General features: G+C 36.5%; 1 protein-coding gene across 4 annotated transcripts in view; it reads right to left on the reverse strand.

The window, feature by feature from the left end:
- Positions 1 to 1,707: 1,707 nt before the first annotated feature.
- hspa12a (heat shock protein 12A) overlaps positions 1,708 to 15,543 on the reverse strand; it is a 28,437-nt gene continuing 14,601 nt past the window's right edge. For 3 of the 4 annotated variants that reach the window (XM_056767883.1, XM_056767886.1, XM_056767884.1), the window contains exons 7-12: positions 14,630 to 14,801; positions 10,902 to 10,988; positions 10,230 to 10,334; positions 9,590 to 9,848; positions 7,632 to 7,735; positions 1,708 to 6,235 (exon numbers count right to left, since the gene is read on the reverse strand). In XM_056767883.1, the coding sequence (XP_056623861.1) occupies positions 5,604 to 6,235; positions 7,632 to 7,735; positions 9,590 to 9,848; positions 10,230 to 10,334; positions 10,902 to 10,988; positions 14,630 to 14,801 (1,359 nt within the window). In that variant the 3' untranslated portion in view covers positions 1,708 to 5,603. The remainder of the gene's footprint in view (positions 6,236 to 7,631; positions 7,736 to 9,589; positions 9,849 to 10,229; positions 10,335 to 10,901; positions 10,989 to 14,629; positions 14,802 to 15,543) is intronic. The other variant, XM_056767885.1, reaches the window with a different exon arrangement.

Raw genomic sequence — 15,543 nt, forward strand, 5'->3', positions numbered from 1 at the left:
TATTAAACCACCTAGTTTTTTGCTTGTCTTGTTCAAAACAGGCCTACCTGAAATGTAATCAAAATATCAGGACATTGTCACATTTAAAAGCTTAATTTCCTGTGCCCTATTTGTTTTATTATATTTCGTTATTATTTTATCATTTTTATTTGTTATGAAAGGCACCTCATGCTTTCATAAATTGAAGTACAATGCTTGTTTTTTGACTCAAAGCACTGAGAACGGCTACTCTTAAAACAGCCACTAGGGGGCAGTGGTGACTCTTTACACTTTCTCGCAGCAGTCAACATCATATATTAGATTTTGGGGTCTAATTTGGGTCGTAAAATAATTTCACCTATTTAAAATTTATAAATACCTATTTACATACGTAAACACCTATACAGGTAATTCACAAATGTGTCCCCCTCCCCCAAAAAGTGTCTTTAAATTGTTGTATTAATCTTGTTTCACATATCTTTATAGCCTCAGACATGATGTCATATTCCAAATTGGCAAAAGTATGCGTTTTAAGACCCTGAGATCTTCAGTTTCAATGTTTCATGAGCTCTTCTCTCAAATGTTAGTCACCTCAGGAAGTCCATTCAGGAACAAGATGTCCTTGATTTAAAAAAATCCACCAATAATATTTCTTCCCTTTGCAAGAAAATAGTGACATTTATTTTTTGAACTAAATCACTCATTCTTCACAGGACACAGGAGTTAAGTGGCCACTTCTGAATATAAAAACCTCATTGAATAGAACAGGTTATGGTTCAATGTCTCATACACCATAACGCATTGCCGAAGGACCAAAATATCCTCTTTGAAAATAAACAAAAATGAAGGACCTTCTCCTTCCAAACAAAAGCCGGGATCCACGGTAGTTTAAAAACAACTTTCTAACTCTTATAATCAGGTGCCATTATGTCCTTGATGTGTCAATGACTGAATTAAAGATTGTGAGAATATTGCTTTTTGTGTATAGAATGAAGGATTTATGGCACAAAGCACTTTGCAATATGAATGTTGTCAAAATGAACTGGTGAATTTAGTCATCTTTTGTTCAGTCAAGGTCTCTAAACAGAAACCAGCAGTATATGTGCAGGGAAAGACATGTAATATGATATTTATAATTGTCTGGGAAAACATAGTATTCAAGCGTGTTTCATGAAAGTGTTGTTGTTAACATTCAAAGGAAACACATTTAAAGGTGTATGCTGGATAAGAACAGTATAGTGTATATTGTATATCATTGATATATCACTTATCACTAAAAGCCTTAATGTATTCATACACTAAATAAAAAAAAACTAAAAAATCGGTTAAAAAAAGCTTTTTGTTGATTCAACTAAGAAAAAAGTTACCTGGTTGCCTTAAAAGTGTGGGCTAATTCAACTTAAAAGTATTCGTGAACTCAATGAATTTGATTCAAACTAATAATGTTTAAGATTCATTAATTCTAATAATTTTAATCTAATAATTTTAATTCATTATAATAATTTTTAACACAACCAGATATAAGATTTAAATTAAACCACCATTTTTTCAGTGTTAACAAACAACCTTTGCGATTGAAATAGTTTTATTTAGATTTGCAAAGAGCTATCAAAAGGATTGAGGTAGATAACAATATCAAATACGTCAAATAAGTCCTTAAGAGAATAGAAATCTTGAGCATAAATTCACTCCAAGAACCTCTCATGCAGAAGAACAACAACACAACCATTCTTTGAAATACACAATTTTATTGGGTGATATTTTGGCTGTTAGTACTTGGCATTGATTGAAATACAGTTGCAAATCTTTTCTGTTTTTGGATGTGCGTATGGCAAGAGCAGTGACTCTGTTTTTATTTATTAAAAAGAATGTAATTTGTGAGTTCACACAATGTGTGACTGCATGACAAGCCTTGAAAATCAAATTCACAACGTGAACGTCCCTTTACAAGAATAAGCATCTCTAGCTGTAATAAAATTGCAAATATAATAAATCTTTAAAACGAAATACAAAAGAATAGTGCTCTATAGGTGAATTTACAAGCATATCATAGCAAGAGGCTACACATTGTGGTGTTGATAAAAAAATTATAAAGCTGCCCATAAACAAAGTGTTTGTAGAACAAAGGCTTATTTTAAAACAAGGAGATACAGAAATGTTTTTAAAACATTTATCAATTCATTCAGAGCAAATAAAGGTGTGCTTACTCCACAAATCTGCACAGGTTGGTGTTTACGTGTGTGCTCAGCTAACAGTGTCTCACCTGCCTGAAATGTGCATGCACACATCATCTGATGAAATCATGACATCACATCCTTATACAGCCAATAGGAGATCTGTTATAGCATGAATTATTTATAACCCAAAGATCTAACACTGTAACTGAAGTATAATATTTAAATGTAATGTTCTTTCGTCTTTTTGGTCACTCATGCAGATCGTGCAGAGTATAAGCAAATATTAGCAATTAACAATCACATTAGAAGCAAGTTCAGAGAGGAATTTACATTTAAAGAAGCTTAAGCATCAAATTTCATATACTGTATGTTATTTCCATTTTTATTGATATTAAATAGTTTGATGATGTTTTACTTTGGATCTCTGCAGATGTGAACACTCAAAAGTGATATTTTACCCAAAACATTATTGTAGTAATAACAGCAGCTTGGACATGCTGCTATAAAAAGGTTTAGAAGGACATGAGCGTGATTTTCGGGGTTAAACTATATCCCTTTAGTAGCATGGTCTGCCATTTATTGCAACTTTCAATGGTTCTTTTACTAGTTTGAACTAGTTTGAAATCAATGCAAGTTGTGTACTGTATAGCATTTGCAGAAAGCAGATTATCAAGAACGCCAAAAGCTGATCAGAATTTTTCTCATGTATTGACACTGTTAAATTCCAGTGCTCTGCATGCTCAACATAATGTTAAATGCATGTTATTTTAACGAAACAAACATCACCTCGATCTATAAATGTTGACTAATATTCTATAGAAACATTGTTTTGTAGCTAAAGCTTTCACACACTTTACACTGGCAGAATAGCACGATGGAGTACAGCTGGAACATCACATTGCAATATCTTTATTGCTTACGTTATTTATCTTGGTGTTTTATCATTATGAATGTATAACTGAGGGTTGGCTATCTATCTGTGCCCTCTTTCAACCAACACAGAACTATTGCCTCTAACTTGTGCCACTGTATCATCTACAGAATAAGATGCGAGCGCACACACCTCAAACCATCAGTCACCTCATCTCCCCAAAACATACCAAAATGTACACTTCATTTGTAGTCAATGATAACTGGCGGTGCAGTTTTTAAGGTCAAAGGCTTTCAAGTCAAAACAGAGCTACACAGGCAACTCACACGATCGCTCATGTTTGAGTATTTGGGATTAGGAAAGAGGAATTGGGAGTCAGTTTAAGGTTAAAATAAAGAGTTTCATCGCATTATAAAAAGACTTTTTAAGTTTCTATTAGAGTTCAGATTGGGGTTAAAGCGAAAATTAGGTTTGAGTCTGGCATTGGGAGTAGGAAAATTAAAGGGTTTTCTTTAGGGTTCAAAGTGGGAAGGTTATGATTAGGTTTGGATTAGGGTGATATCTGAGATTAGGATTCATATGAAGGCTGGTGAGTATGAAAGAATTGTGTCCTGCATACACACATGAAGCTGCTAATGCTCAACACAACGCAAAAAAGTCTGTACAATATCTTTAAATACTGTATATACAGAAATAAACATTTTCCTTTGTCACATATTCTTCATAATTCTCTAAATAAAGAGAAAGAATAAAGATCATTGGCTTCTCTCTCTAAAGAGCAGGAATAAAGGCAACTAGTATATAGCAATGGCTATTGTTTCACTTCATGTTGCAGGCGCAGCTAAAATTCACATTCTTGGATTTATCCGTTCTCACACCGCGCAGAGCAACGTACTGACCGACAATAAGGATATGTTGAATTCTGGGACAAAACAAATGCCGCTCTCAGTCTCTTTAGCTGTAAAATCTATTTCCTTATAGTTGTCCAGCATGCCAAATGCAGTTTATGGAACTGCGCAGAACTCATAACATGCCTTAACATGCAAAAAAGGAAGCTGTTAGGAAGGGTGCACAATACACACACATAAAAAAGCAAAGTGAAGATGACAACACTTACAATGAGAGAAGACAATCAACCATACATTGAAGTCCTGTAGCACTAGGGGTTGAACTGAAGGTAGTTTTGTCACAGGTATTAGCACCTTTTGGGATGCGCACGCTGCAAACATTTTCCTAATCCGTCTGGTGCTCTTGTTTTTCAGTTAAATATCTAAACTAAATAGAAATGAACACTTGTTTTTAAAGAATATATACATTTACAGCGATAGTATAATGAGAAGATCATATGGAAATCATATGGGTGAGAGAGACTATTTAAACATGTTTACTTGGGTATATTTTTCTTACCCAATAACAAACGATCTGGACATAAATCTAATATAACGAACACCGATGGGGATGATCATAATGAAGTTAAGCTTTATTGGGCAGTTTTCCTGGACAAGGACTAGGTTTAACCAGGTCTAGGCCTTAGTTAAATTAGGACATTTAAAGAGTTTTTACGAACACGCCTTACAAAACAAAACATGACATGTGTGCATTTTGAGACAAAACAATGTCACTAATGTATTTTAATGTTGTTAGTGCAAGATGTTTTCAGTTTAGACCGCTCTCACGTTAATTATATTCTAAAACAACCCCTATCATTTTCTCATTCATATTCTCTAAAAACAAGCATTATCATACACAATTTCTCAAGTTTATTTATATTGTTAGAAATAAATATATTTACTGGAAACAAAAGAAACTGTCGATTAAGAAAATGTTTTGCAGTGTATCTCAGGTTTGATCAAACTTGTAATTCTCTCAACTAATGCTCCAACTCTTTTTCAAGTATTTGAGGTGATTTATACCTGGGTTTCTATATCAGGCAAACAGAGTTTCATTCCAGTAACTTTACTATGAAATTAATAATTTGACCAGTCCAGCATCCAAAAACCCCAGCACCCACCTGTTCACGCTAAACTAAATGAACGAACTGGTTCTGGACTGGGCCAGGCTTTTACGGTAACATCGGAGTTTAAGAGCAAAGCAGTACGTTTTGTAAGAGAATGATATTATATTTCTGCCATGATGTGTATATAAGACGGATGGAGCTGCCTTAACCTGAATTTAGGCGCTACGTTGACTTGTTAATATGTGGTGCTATGCCAAACTGGCACTATTAGCAACACACAGTTGTATTTTGACTCTACCCATGCAGTTTTTCATCTCTGTGCATAAAACAGCCACTACGAGACTACAAACAGACTTTTTATAGAAGCATTCAGAGAATAATGAATTAAGCCGAGGGGAAGTGAACGTACTTAGTAACCTGTCTGAGATGAAAATAGACAAAATTAAAACACTACCCAATGTCCTTTTTGTGTAAGACATTGTGTTGTGTACAGTATCAGGACAACGAAATAAAAAAAAACGAATGGATGGCACAACTATTAAATCAACGATGATGTATTAGTTGAGACTTCATTTCTCTCCCTATTTCTCCTTTTCTATCCTTCTATCATTCAGTAATTCTATTGACTAAGGAAGTCAATGCTAGCTTTGACGGTGCGAGATGTTGCCACATCGATAGCCATAGCTCTGATCTCAGTATCTCCAAACTGCATGAGCGTCTGGATCTCTCGTCGCGCCACTGGACTCTCTGTACCGCTCACGTCCAGCTTCAGCGTACCGCACTTCTTCACACCTGGGTCCGTGATGAAACTGACCGACTCTTTTTCCGAGCAGTACACGTGGATGACGATCACCTGTTGCGACGGCTTGGCCGGCGTGTAGCTGCGTTTCACCGTTTCACCGAGCGCCACTGACTGATCATTGGAAATGAATGTATCGAAGACATCGGTGCACCAGCGCGTTCCGTTCTTCACGAGCATCTTCTCAGGCGGGTGCTTCCCCTCCAGGAATCGGTTTAGGACGCCCACGCCGTAGGTGAGCGGAGAGCGCCGCACCTTAATGATGCTGGGATCAAGGCCGAACAACACCGCCCCCTTGAGGATGGTCAAGCCCACATCATGAGGAATGATAATTCGGCTCCGCCCCTGAAGCATGTTCTGAACCGCCTGCTGCAGCAGAGAAGATTCGGCAAATCCACCCACGAGGAAAAGGAACTTAATGTCTGACACTTCCGGCCGGTCAAATAGCTCAGCTGAAGAACAAACATAAGAGTGATAGTTTAAGAAAGACCACAAAAAATTAAGTACGCTCCATCACAAGTTTCATTGTAAACTGTTTCTCTAAAGTTTTTGTTTTTCATCTTACTGAAGAAGAAATATAAAGTTCATTGGCAGTCTTTTCAGTTTTGATTTGAAGAATCACGCTTGGCTAAGCCAATGTGAGAGCTGAGGGATTCAGTTCTGACCCAGTTCTGCATGTGCGTGCTAGAGTATTTTGGGCAGATGGTCGAGACGTCTCTGACTGGGTCAACTCTTGCCCTAAATGTGTCTCCCAGTGGTTCATTAGTTTATACGTTTACGAATTCTAGTAAAATTGTTTCTTTGAAATAGTAGTAAGTATATAGAAATTAACTAACAACATGTTGTAGACGGAGACTCACGGCGCAGAGCCAGGTGCGAGTATCATATAATGCGAAGGACACACCACTTCTCTATCTATAAAATCCCATAAGAAAATCACAAAACATGCTAATATACATTTATGCGTTCTCACACCGATGTAAATGATGTAAAACTCCGGAAAACCAAGTGTGTGACAGAAATGTGACGCCTCTTACCATATATGTGACCCTGGACAACAAAACCAGTTTTATGGGTCAATATTTCGAAATTAAGATTTTTACATAATCTGAAATCTGAAAAATAAAGCTTTCTACCCATGTGTTGGATGCTATGATATGACAATAAATGGCTGAGACACAACAGTTTTAAACGCTGGAATCTGAGAGTGCGAAAAAATCTAAATATTGAGAAAATTGCCTTTGGAATTGTTAGTCAGAGGCACTGTAGCAGGCAATCCACAGAAATCAAGTTTTTATATATTTAGGATAGGAAATTTACAAATTATCCTCATGAAACATGATCTTTACTTAATATCCTAATGATTTGGGGCATAAAAGAAAAATCTATAATTTTGACCCTTACAATGTATTTTTATGCTTTTACCTAAAATGTTACCGTGCTGCTGGTTTTGTGATCCAGGGCTGCATATGGAACATCAGGTTCAAAAGCAATTATACTGACAGGTACGCCCACCTTACTTGCGTATACATGTGGTCGGTCTTAGTTATATAATACCACAAACTGACTAAGATTTGTGGGGGTGTGGTTACACGAAGCATTTCAGGTGGGTCTGGGTGAGCATTCGCTTTACAATAGAATGCATTTTTTGTTCCAAAACTTTAATTTTTACAATTTGACATGTCTAATAAATGCATGGGCAACTTATAACACACCAAAAACACAGGGAAACATGTATTCGCGCCATATGACCCCTTAATGATATCCTCCATTGAAATGAATGGAGCCTTAGACGCGGGAACGGTATTCCCTCATGATTTAACATGCGGATAAACAAGGCATACTCACTCAGGTGCTGTATAATGTGGTCTATGGTTGGTTTGAACAGCGCATTCATTGCATCTGGACTCATCCTCAGCATGCCCTGCGACGACCATTTCACAAAGTCGACACTGCGGTTAGCACAGAGGAGATACAAAGAGAGACAATAAGACAGATCATCACAATATGACAGATTACTCATATTAAGCCTGTATGCGAAGTACAAATGTGTTGTGGTGTATAGCTGACCATTAAAAACACTTATATTATTGACTTTATATTTTTAGGTTTTACAACTCTATAAAAATCAGCGCGTGTGCTTATTTCTAATATTTCCAGTTACAGCCTACACATGCAATCGCTTCGTAGTACAGTGCAATGTAGGGTTGAATGAGTCCTCAGAGACATCTGACTCATCTGATTGTCGGGAAAACATTCCCCTGTTAGACATAAGAAAATCGATTTAAAAAATCGATAATGTCCAAGCTAGGACCCTCCTACAGGGGCTTACAAAATATCATCTCATACTGTGTATTATGGCGTCAGGAAAGAACATAACCTTAGAGAACCCATAAAATACATACAGTATCAGACAAAATACAGCTACAGCAAACAATACAAGACACTTTAAAGGATAAAACACAGTCAGAGAGTCATTAGTGAGAAATAAAATAAAGAGTGATTCGAATTCTTATTCAGACCGTCAAAATGTATGTTATCCTGCTTATTAAACGGATGTCTGCCACATAAGCAACTGAACACGAAATATTGATTTGAGATTATTATTAGTTATGAGAAACATTAAAGTAACACCGGTAAAGTAACCCCGGTAAGTGGTCTAAAACAACTCAATAACTGGATGTGCGGTGGTTATTGAGAATGGTTACTGGCATGATTAACCAATCAGAATCCAGCATTTCTGAGAAACGTCTAATGATGTGAGATAACAGGGTGTTGTAAGTGAAACACCTCTTGACATCGTTTTAGCACAAAGTCAGCAATCCCACACACCAGCACACAAAATTTAGCTGACATGGTCTGTCTTTCTACAGGGTCTGATGGCTCATTGAATGGCTGTGTGTGGACAGTATTGACAGCAGTCATGAATAGACAGATTAACTCTCCAGGCGGTGCAGGTCACACACACGCGTACCTTAAACAGTCTGACAACAATCATAGCAGAGGCAAAGACACAGCAGGAAAACACATCACCAGTTTGGGACATTGGAGAACAACATTTGTTTATCTAGAATAAATCAATCGGATCCTCTGGAAATGTTTCAATACAAATAGGACACACTTTTAGATTTCAGTGTTACACTAAAAACACTGTCCTATCATATCAATTTATAATAATCTGTTTTTATATTTTTGTTTCCAGTTTTATTAATATTTTTAATTTGCTCATATTTTTTGTTTCCATGTTCATTTTGAATTTTTAGCTATTTTGTTATGCATTTTTGTCATTTTATTTTATACATTATAATATACGTTTAATGCGTAGTTATCTAAGTGTGTAATTCATTTAAGTTTTAGATTCAGATATTTTTTTATTTAGCAGTTTTTTGGTCTTATTATTTGTTTATTTTTACTATACTATTACTATATCATTTGAAGTTATAAGAGAAGTTATACAGGTTTTTAATTTAATTATTTGATATACTTCAGTTTTTTTAATTAGTTCAGTTTAATTTGTTTTGAGTTGATTATTTTAGTGCCTCAACCTATTTTTGTTTCTTGCTGAAGCAACATTCTCCTTCTCATTTAGTTTTTAATAACATTTAGGCCGATATTTTGATTTCAATTAACCAAAATGTTTAAATAATTTTAGTAAACCATAATAACATTTCTAATAATCTGCCTCTGCAAAATGTTTTGTTTGTTGGATTCTATATCTGTGGCGCTGTACCACACTGAAAAAACATCCAAACCAACTTTCCCTATGTTACTGAGGAAAGGTAAAAAAAATGTGTGCTGTCACTCACTTGCTTTTCCTCAGTGCATGCTCCACACTGTGTCCTCTGAACTTCTTGTAGTAGTCGATGAAAGAGAAGGGCAGGTTAATATTGAGTGGATTGCTTCTGTCAGGGGCCGCTGCCCTCTTCCGAGACTCGAAGGCGATCATTAGATCCACCCATGCAGCCGGACGCTTGATCTTAAACTGGTCAATGAAATCCTGCCCGAATATCTTACACAGGAGCTTCTCGAATTCATAATCTATCCCGATAGATCCATACGGGCCTCCTGTGAAGAAGAAGATAGAAAGAGGAATATGATTCGAAATGATGTAATAAATGTCAAATTAAAGATATTTTTAGACTATATTTATGTCTGGTGCCTCTATAGATACATACTCTGAAAAATAAAGGTGCTACAAAAGGTTCTTCCCAGCGATGTCATAGAAGAACCATTTTTGGTTCCACAAAGAACCATTTAGTCAAAGGTTCTTTAAAGCATCTCTTTTTTAACCTTTTTAAAATCTTTATTAACTTGGATATTTAATTGAAAATCTTTTATGTACATTTGAAAAACATCCACGGGTAGATTTTACGCTGCGGTGGTTCTAGTGTTAAAGCAACACTTTAATACTGTATGAAGCTGCTTGCCACAAGCGGAGACTTGTACCTGAGGCTTTATAAAGCTCTTTTAGGTGTCCCTCAGGCAGACGGATCTGATGCACCGTCAGATCCACCGTCCCGCCTCCACAATCCACAACAACATAACGGTCACCTAGAGAGAGGCAGAAACAACGTGAAAGGTCACCTGTGAATGTGGTGAGATGGAATAAAAAGTATGCTTTATACCGCTTGGTGACATTTTTACACTGTGGCACATTACCAAAAAATTCCCTGTAGATGAGGAAAAGTTTTTCCGAGATGTCAGGGGAATTGTGACCTACTTTCAGGGTTCATCGACACATAGTTGGTAACCAAAGTAGAAATGACTTTAAAACATTTTTTGGTCTGTTTATCACTACATTTTAAAACGTTTAAGTGTATTATTTAAAAATACTCAAGAAACAGGTAGATAGATTTGGATTCTCATGGTAAAGCGCAGAGAATTGAAAGCAGATGAATCTGCGTGGGGTTATAACAGCTGTGATAAGCAAAGTATGCCATTATAATACCGATGACCCGCTTATACAAACAGAAGAACAAGGGCTGGAATAAACCTACAAACCAGCTGAAGGTGCATCTTAAGAGGGCATCTTTGTTTTTTTTTTATGTATGACAGCAGCATCAGAAACAGCAGGAGCAAAACACTACAAGTAAATGTGTGAGAAGACAGAGACTCTACCTTCAGTGAGTTCAGACCAGAGCTCTCCTATGACATTCTCCACCAGAAACGTGCGGCTCTGTCGGTTACGGCGCACATGCTCCTTGGCTGGTTATTAACAGAGAGAGACAGGAAGTGTGTGTGAGAGGGAAGGCTGCGTGAAGCTGTGTAAGTGTTTGTTTGTGTGTGTTTGTGTGTGTGGCAGTTCTTTACAGGCAAGGCGACAGAATGAGAATAGGATCATGGTCACTGTGAGATGCGTTTTGTTTACTTTAAGCTAAAGCTCATTATGGATTTACACAACTCATAAAATTCAAAGAAAAGCTTTCAATAGTTGCAAAGTTGGCTTTTAAAACTGCATAAATAAAAAAAACATCCCATTATCGTGCCTGCAATAACACGCCTGCAAAAACATAATGCTGCAAATGCCTATAATATGCAATACAGTATGACAATTACTAAATGGTGCGGTTAAACAAATATTATTTCAATTATTCACCCTTACGTCAATTCAAACCTGTATGACTTTCTCTGCAGAACAGAAAGATTTTTTTTTGAAAAACGTTCGTAACTGAATTACAATTTATGGACTCAAAAAAACATTTCCCTAAATATCTTATTTTGTGTTCCACAGAAGGAAAGAGTTTGAACAAAGTGTATGATGAGTTAACGATTTTTAGGTGATCTATAGCCAGCTATAGTCTTACAAAATATTTAGAATTTTCCATAATTGTTCCATTAAAAGATTTCCTCTTTTTCAATTTCCTGACTCCAGGAATGCACTCAAGAGGGTCTCTGTTCATTCACTCTTGGCATTCTCAGATAAAGGGCAGCTAGTTTGATGACATCAGAGGATAATGGCCATCCTGGCAGTTGTAAATATTCCCAAACAGGAAGTGTAGGCTGTGAGGGAGAGTGACCGCATGGAAACTGATGTCAGATCGACATTTCCTGCAACCCATTAAAAACAATAAAGTACACACAGTGGTTCTTATGAAGTGTGGGACAGCCGACTCTTGTAAATTAAACACAGAAGAAATGAAACACTGTAAACAGTCTAACACAACTCAGTTCTGCTTACATCAAAACAATACATTTCTGCTCCGACAGTGTAGAAAAGAATTGGCATTTTAGATAAATGGTAATGCACTATACAGATGTGCTGATGATTTGATGTTTAGGATGAATTAAACTCTTCATGTCACCTACATACGTGTTTGAATCATTGACTATTTAACAATAAATAAAAAATCTACCTACAGGGTCAGGTTATCTCCTGTCTTTCTCTGACCGGGCTTTTGGTGAGCATGGCATGGGTCTATCTATGGTTCTGTCAGACAGACAGATGCCTGCGCAGCTCACGTTCCACAAACAACCGTTTCCCATCTCACATTCTTGCTGTCAACTAAAATTAACCTGCAACTATTTCAGCCTTTTCTCAACGTTCATATCAAATATACACACAGAGCAGAAACATCACTGATGCTAAAAACATGGATAAATACAACTTCGCGTGTATCTTTTCCGTGCAGTCACTCTCCATCTATAGCACTATACAACAAATAACATCAGCACCACATATTCTTCTTATGCATGCGTGCATCAGCCTACTACTTAATACATCACCCTTAACGGTCATGATATTCAGACATGCAAACATCATTTACAGACACATAACTAAACCAAATAACTGACATTTCTAAATGAATTCAATTTCCCTAAAATAAGATTCGAAAAAACATTCATTACTTATTTTTTATGAATCATCACATAGATCTTTTTATACAATGACAGTTCATAATCACAGGCCATCAAGCTCCAAAAAGAACAAAACAGCAGAACAAACGCACTATAAATGTCCTATGAATCATAAAGGTGAAGATATATTTCTTCAGCAGTTATAGGGACTAATTTTATAGTTCAAATGCTTTTATAGTGCTTTTTTCGATATTGACAGCTATTGTTTTTATGCAATATGATGAAAAGGATCTATGTGAAGATTTCTCAAATCTTTTTCTTTCCATAGCACACACGCATCGGTTTGCTGCCTCAAAATTTGCTCCTTAACAATCATTTACTTTCCATTGTTTAGTATATAAAAACCTCTCCTCTTTTATGCTGTTTTCCTTTTCACTAGCTTTAACCTTGTTATTTGGATGAAAGCATCTGCTAAACAAACAAATACAAACTTACATCAGATCAACTATTCTTGAAACAAATGTATTTAATATTTCTAATGATCCCGAAACAGATCAAAAAACAGTGTTGACACTGTTATTATTAACAAAATAACAAACAAATAAAATCATTTTGAATGAAGGTACAGTACATGCACATTTTCGCAGAAATAAAAAGACCTTTGCCAAAGCTGTTTCTCATGCTGACTTCATCATTCAGCAAATGAATGTTACCATCTGAATGGACATGAAAATGACTTTCATGTTGTTAAGATCAGGAAACACCTACATATCTGCTCATTTCAGAATATGTTAGGCCACAGTTTATGTTGTGGCATTCTGTATTAAAACCATGAGCAGGGTTATATAGGTGAACTGAAATGAATGGGGGGAAAGGAGGAAGAGAGAGAGAGAACGAGTGGTTTTGTGCACCCCGAGGCAGGCAGCAGTGGAAGGATAAGAAATACAGACAAAATGAGCATTTTGCTCAGTTCTGTCACTATAGAAAAACACACATTTAGATTTGTGAATCTAATTATACTGAAATTACATTTTACTTTAGCACAAGATAAGACATCAGCGTATTACACAACATCAGGGAATATGTAAATGTTATTAGCTGACTTCACACTCACAGTTAAATAGAATGTAGAACAGATAGAAATATTTATATCAATATAATGTATTGTATATAAATATAATATTTAATCAATGATGATGAGCACAGACAGTAATGCAGACATCTTTTGTGCAATGTTAATGCGATGTGTGTTCATGCATTTTAGTGTTTATGCGCAAACAAACATGCATGAGCTAAGACAAAACAGAACCATATAACACATTTAAAGGTCTAGTTTATGAAATTTAGCGTGGTGAGATAGCGAAAACAGGACGAAGATGTCATCCCGTTTTCGCTTCTTTGCCAAAGGAGATAACATATTAACGAAACACGCTCTGTAGAGCAGATTGTCCATTAAGGGCTACTGTAGAACATGGCGAATTGCATGTAAGGGGACCCGTGCTGTATATAGATAGAAATAGCTCCCTCTAAGGTAATAAAAACATAACGCTTCATTATGTAAGGTCTTTATACACCTCTGAAGACATAGTTATGTATATAATATAGCATTTCTGTCAACAGATCCTCCAAAAAATACACATTGGACCTTTAAAAAGTTGATGATTCTTCTCATCTTTTGCATGCATCATCACATTTGCATTTAACTACGGAGAACAGCCTTTATTCAGTATAGGACAAGACTTCTCATAAATAAAACTTTGTAAATGTTTCTGTTCATTGAAATCAAATAAAATGTTGATCTAAAAATGATTGGGAAAAAATTAATTAACGGTGAAATGTTGCCTCAAAAACTTTAAAAAAAAAAAAAAAAACAGAGCGACAAGAAATTGAGAGCACACACAGCTGTTCACATGGGCAACACAATTCTTAAACACCATGAATGTTAACTGTATGTACCATAACCATGAGAATAATCTGAGTTTGTGCTCGTGGATGAATGCACTGTATGTGGTAAACATGTTAAGAATATGGTAAAAATGGGCGTGGCTTACCTTGTGTCATTCCCGCCCCAACATTCTCTGTCGGGCTATAACCGTTCAGGGCTGTTTTGTTGCTCAAATCAACCATTTGGTGAAGACGGAGTTTGCGGCAGTAAATGGATGCAGCCTCGGGTTCAAGAGCAATGATCAGCTGGTCAGGGCTTTCACGAGAAACCAGACCAGCCTAGATGAGAACAGAAGAATAAGAGAAGATATTAAAACAAATTTGACCTCCTAACAGGCCTAGTCATCATCTTTTGCCATGAATAGGGACAGACATTGTTAGTTCACAATGCAGCATTTACTCAAATAATTATTTTCATATCATATTTTTTTTAACTACTTTAGAAAAGCTCATAAACATTTTGGTGAAGGGGGTAACATCTGTGACATCTGTTGCATTTTTATTCAATACTGAGGGGTGCATCAAGTGTGGCTATCAGCAGTATGTATTTAACTCAACCCTAAAGACTTCCGTTACCTGTCATGACTATTTAACTCACACAAACATATGAGCCGCAGGCAGGCAGATATATCAGAAACAGATCATCACACTTCAAACACAAGGGAGTGTAAAATCACACAGACATGCTGCGCTGAGTGGCAGTGTTTGTTCTGAGAGCTCTGCAGGATTCAGTGAGTTATGGGGCCGGTGTGTGAGCAAGATGCAAAAAAGAGAGACGGGAATGCAGTGTCCTCTCTTTCCTCCCTTCAGATCCTGCAGCTGAAAAGCTGAGAAAATTACACACACACACACACACACACACACACACACACATGCACATCACACACTCCTGAGACAAGCTGTGCAGGAATTCCCAAAACAGATATCAGGTGTTGCAGACCGCCTGCTCTTTTTATCTTCTCTCGCTTTGTATCTGTCAAACTCACTTGCTTTTGCTTTCACATCTCTTTTTCTTTGCTTT

The sequence above is a fragment of the Triplophysa dalaica genome, chromosome 15 (assembly GCF_015846415.1).
Source record: "Triplophysa dalaica isolate WHDGS20190420 chromosome 15, ASM1584641v1, whole genome shotgun sequence".
Lineage (NCBI taxonomy): Eukaryota > Metazoa > Chordata > Actinopteri > Cypriniformes > Nemacheilidae > Triplophysa > Triplophysa dalaica.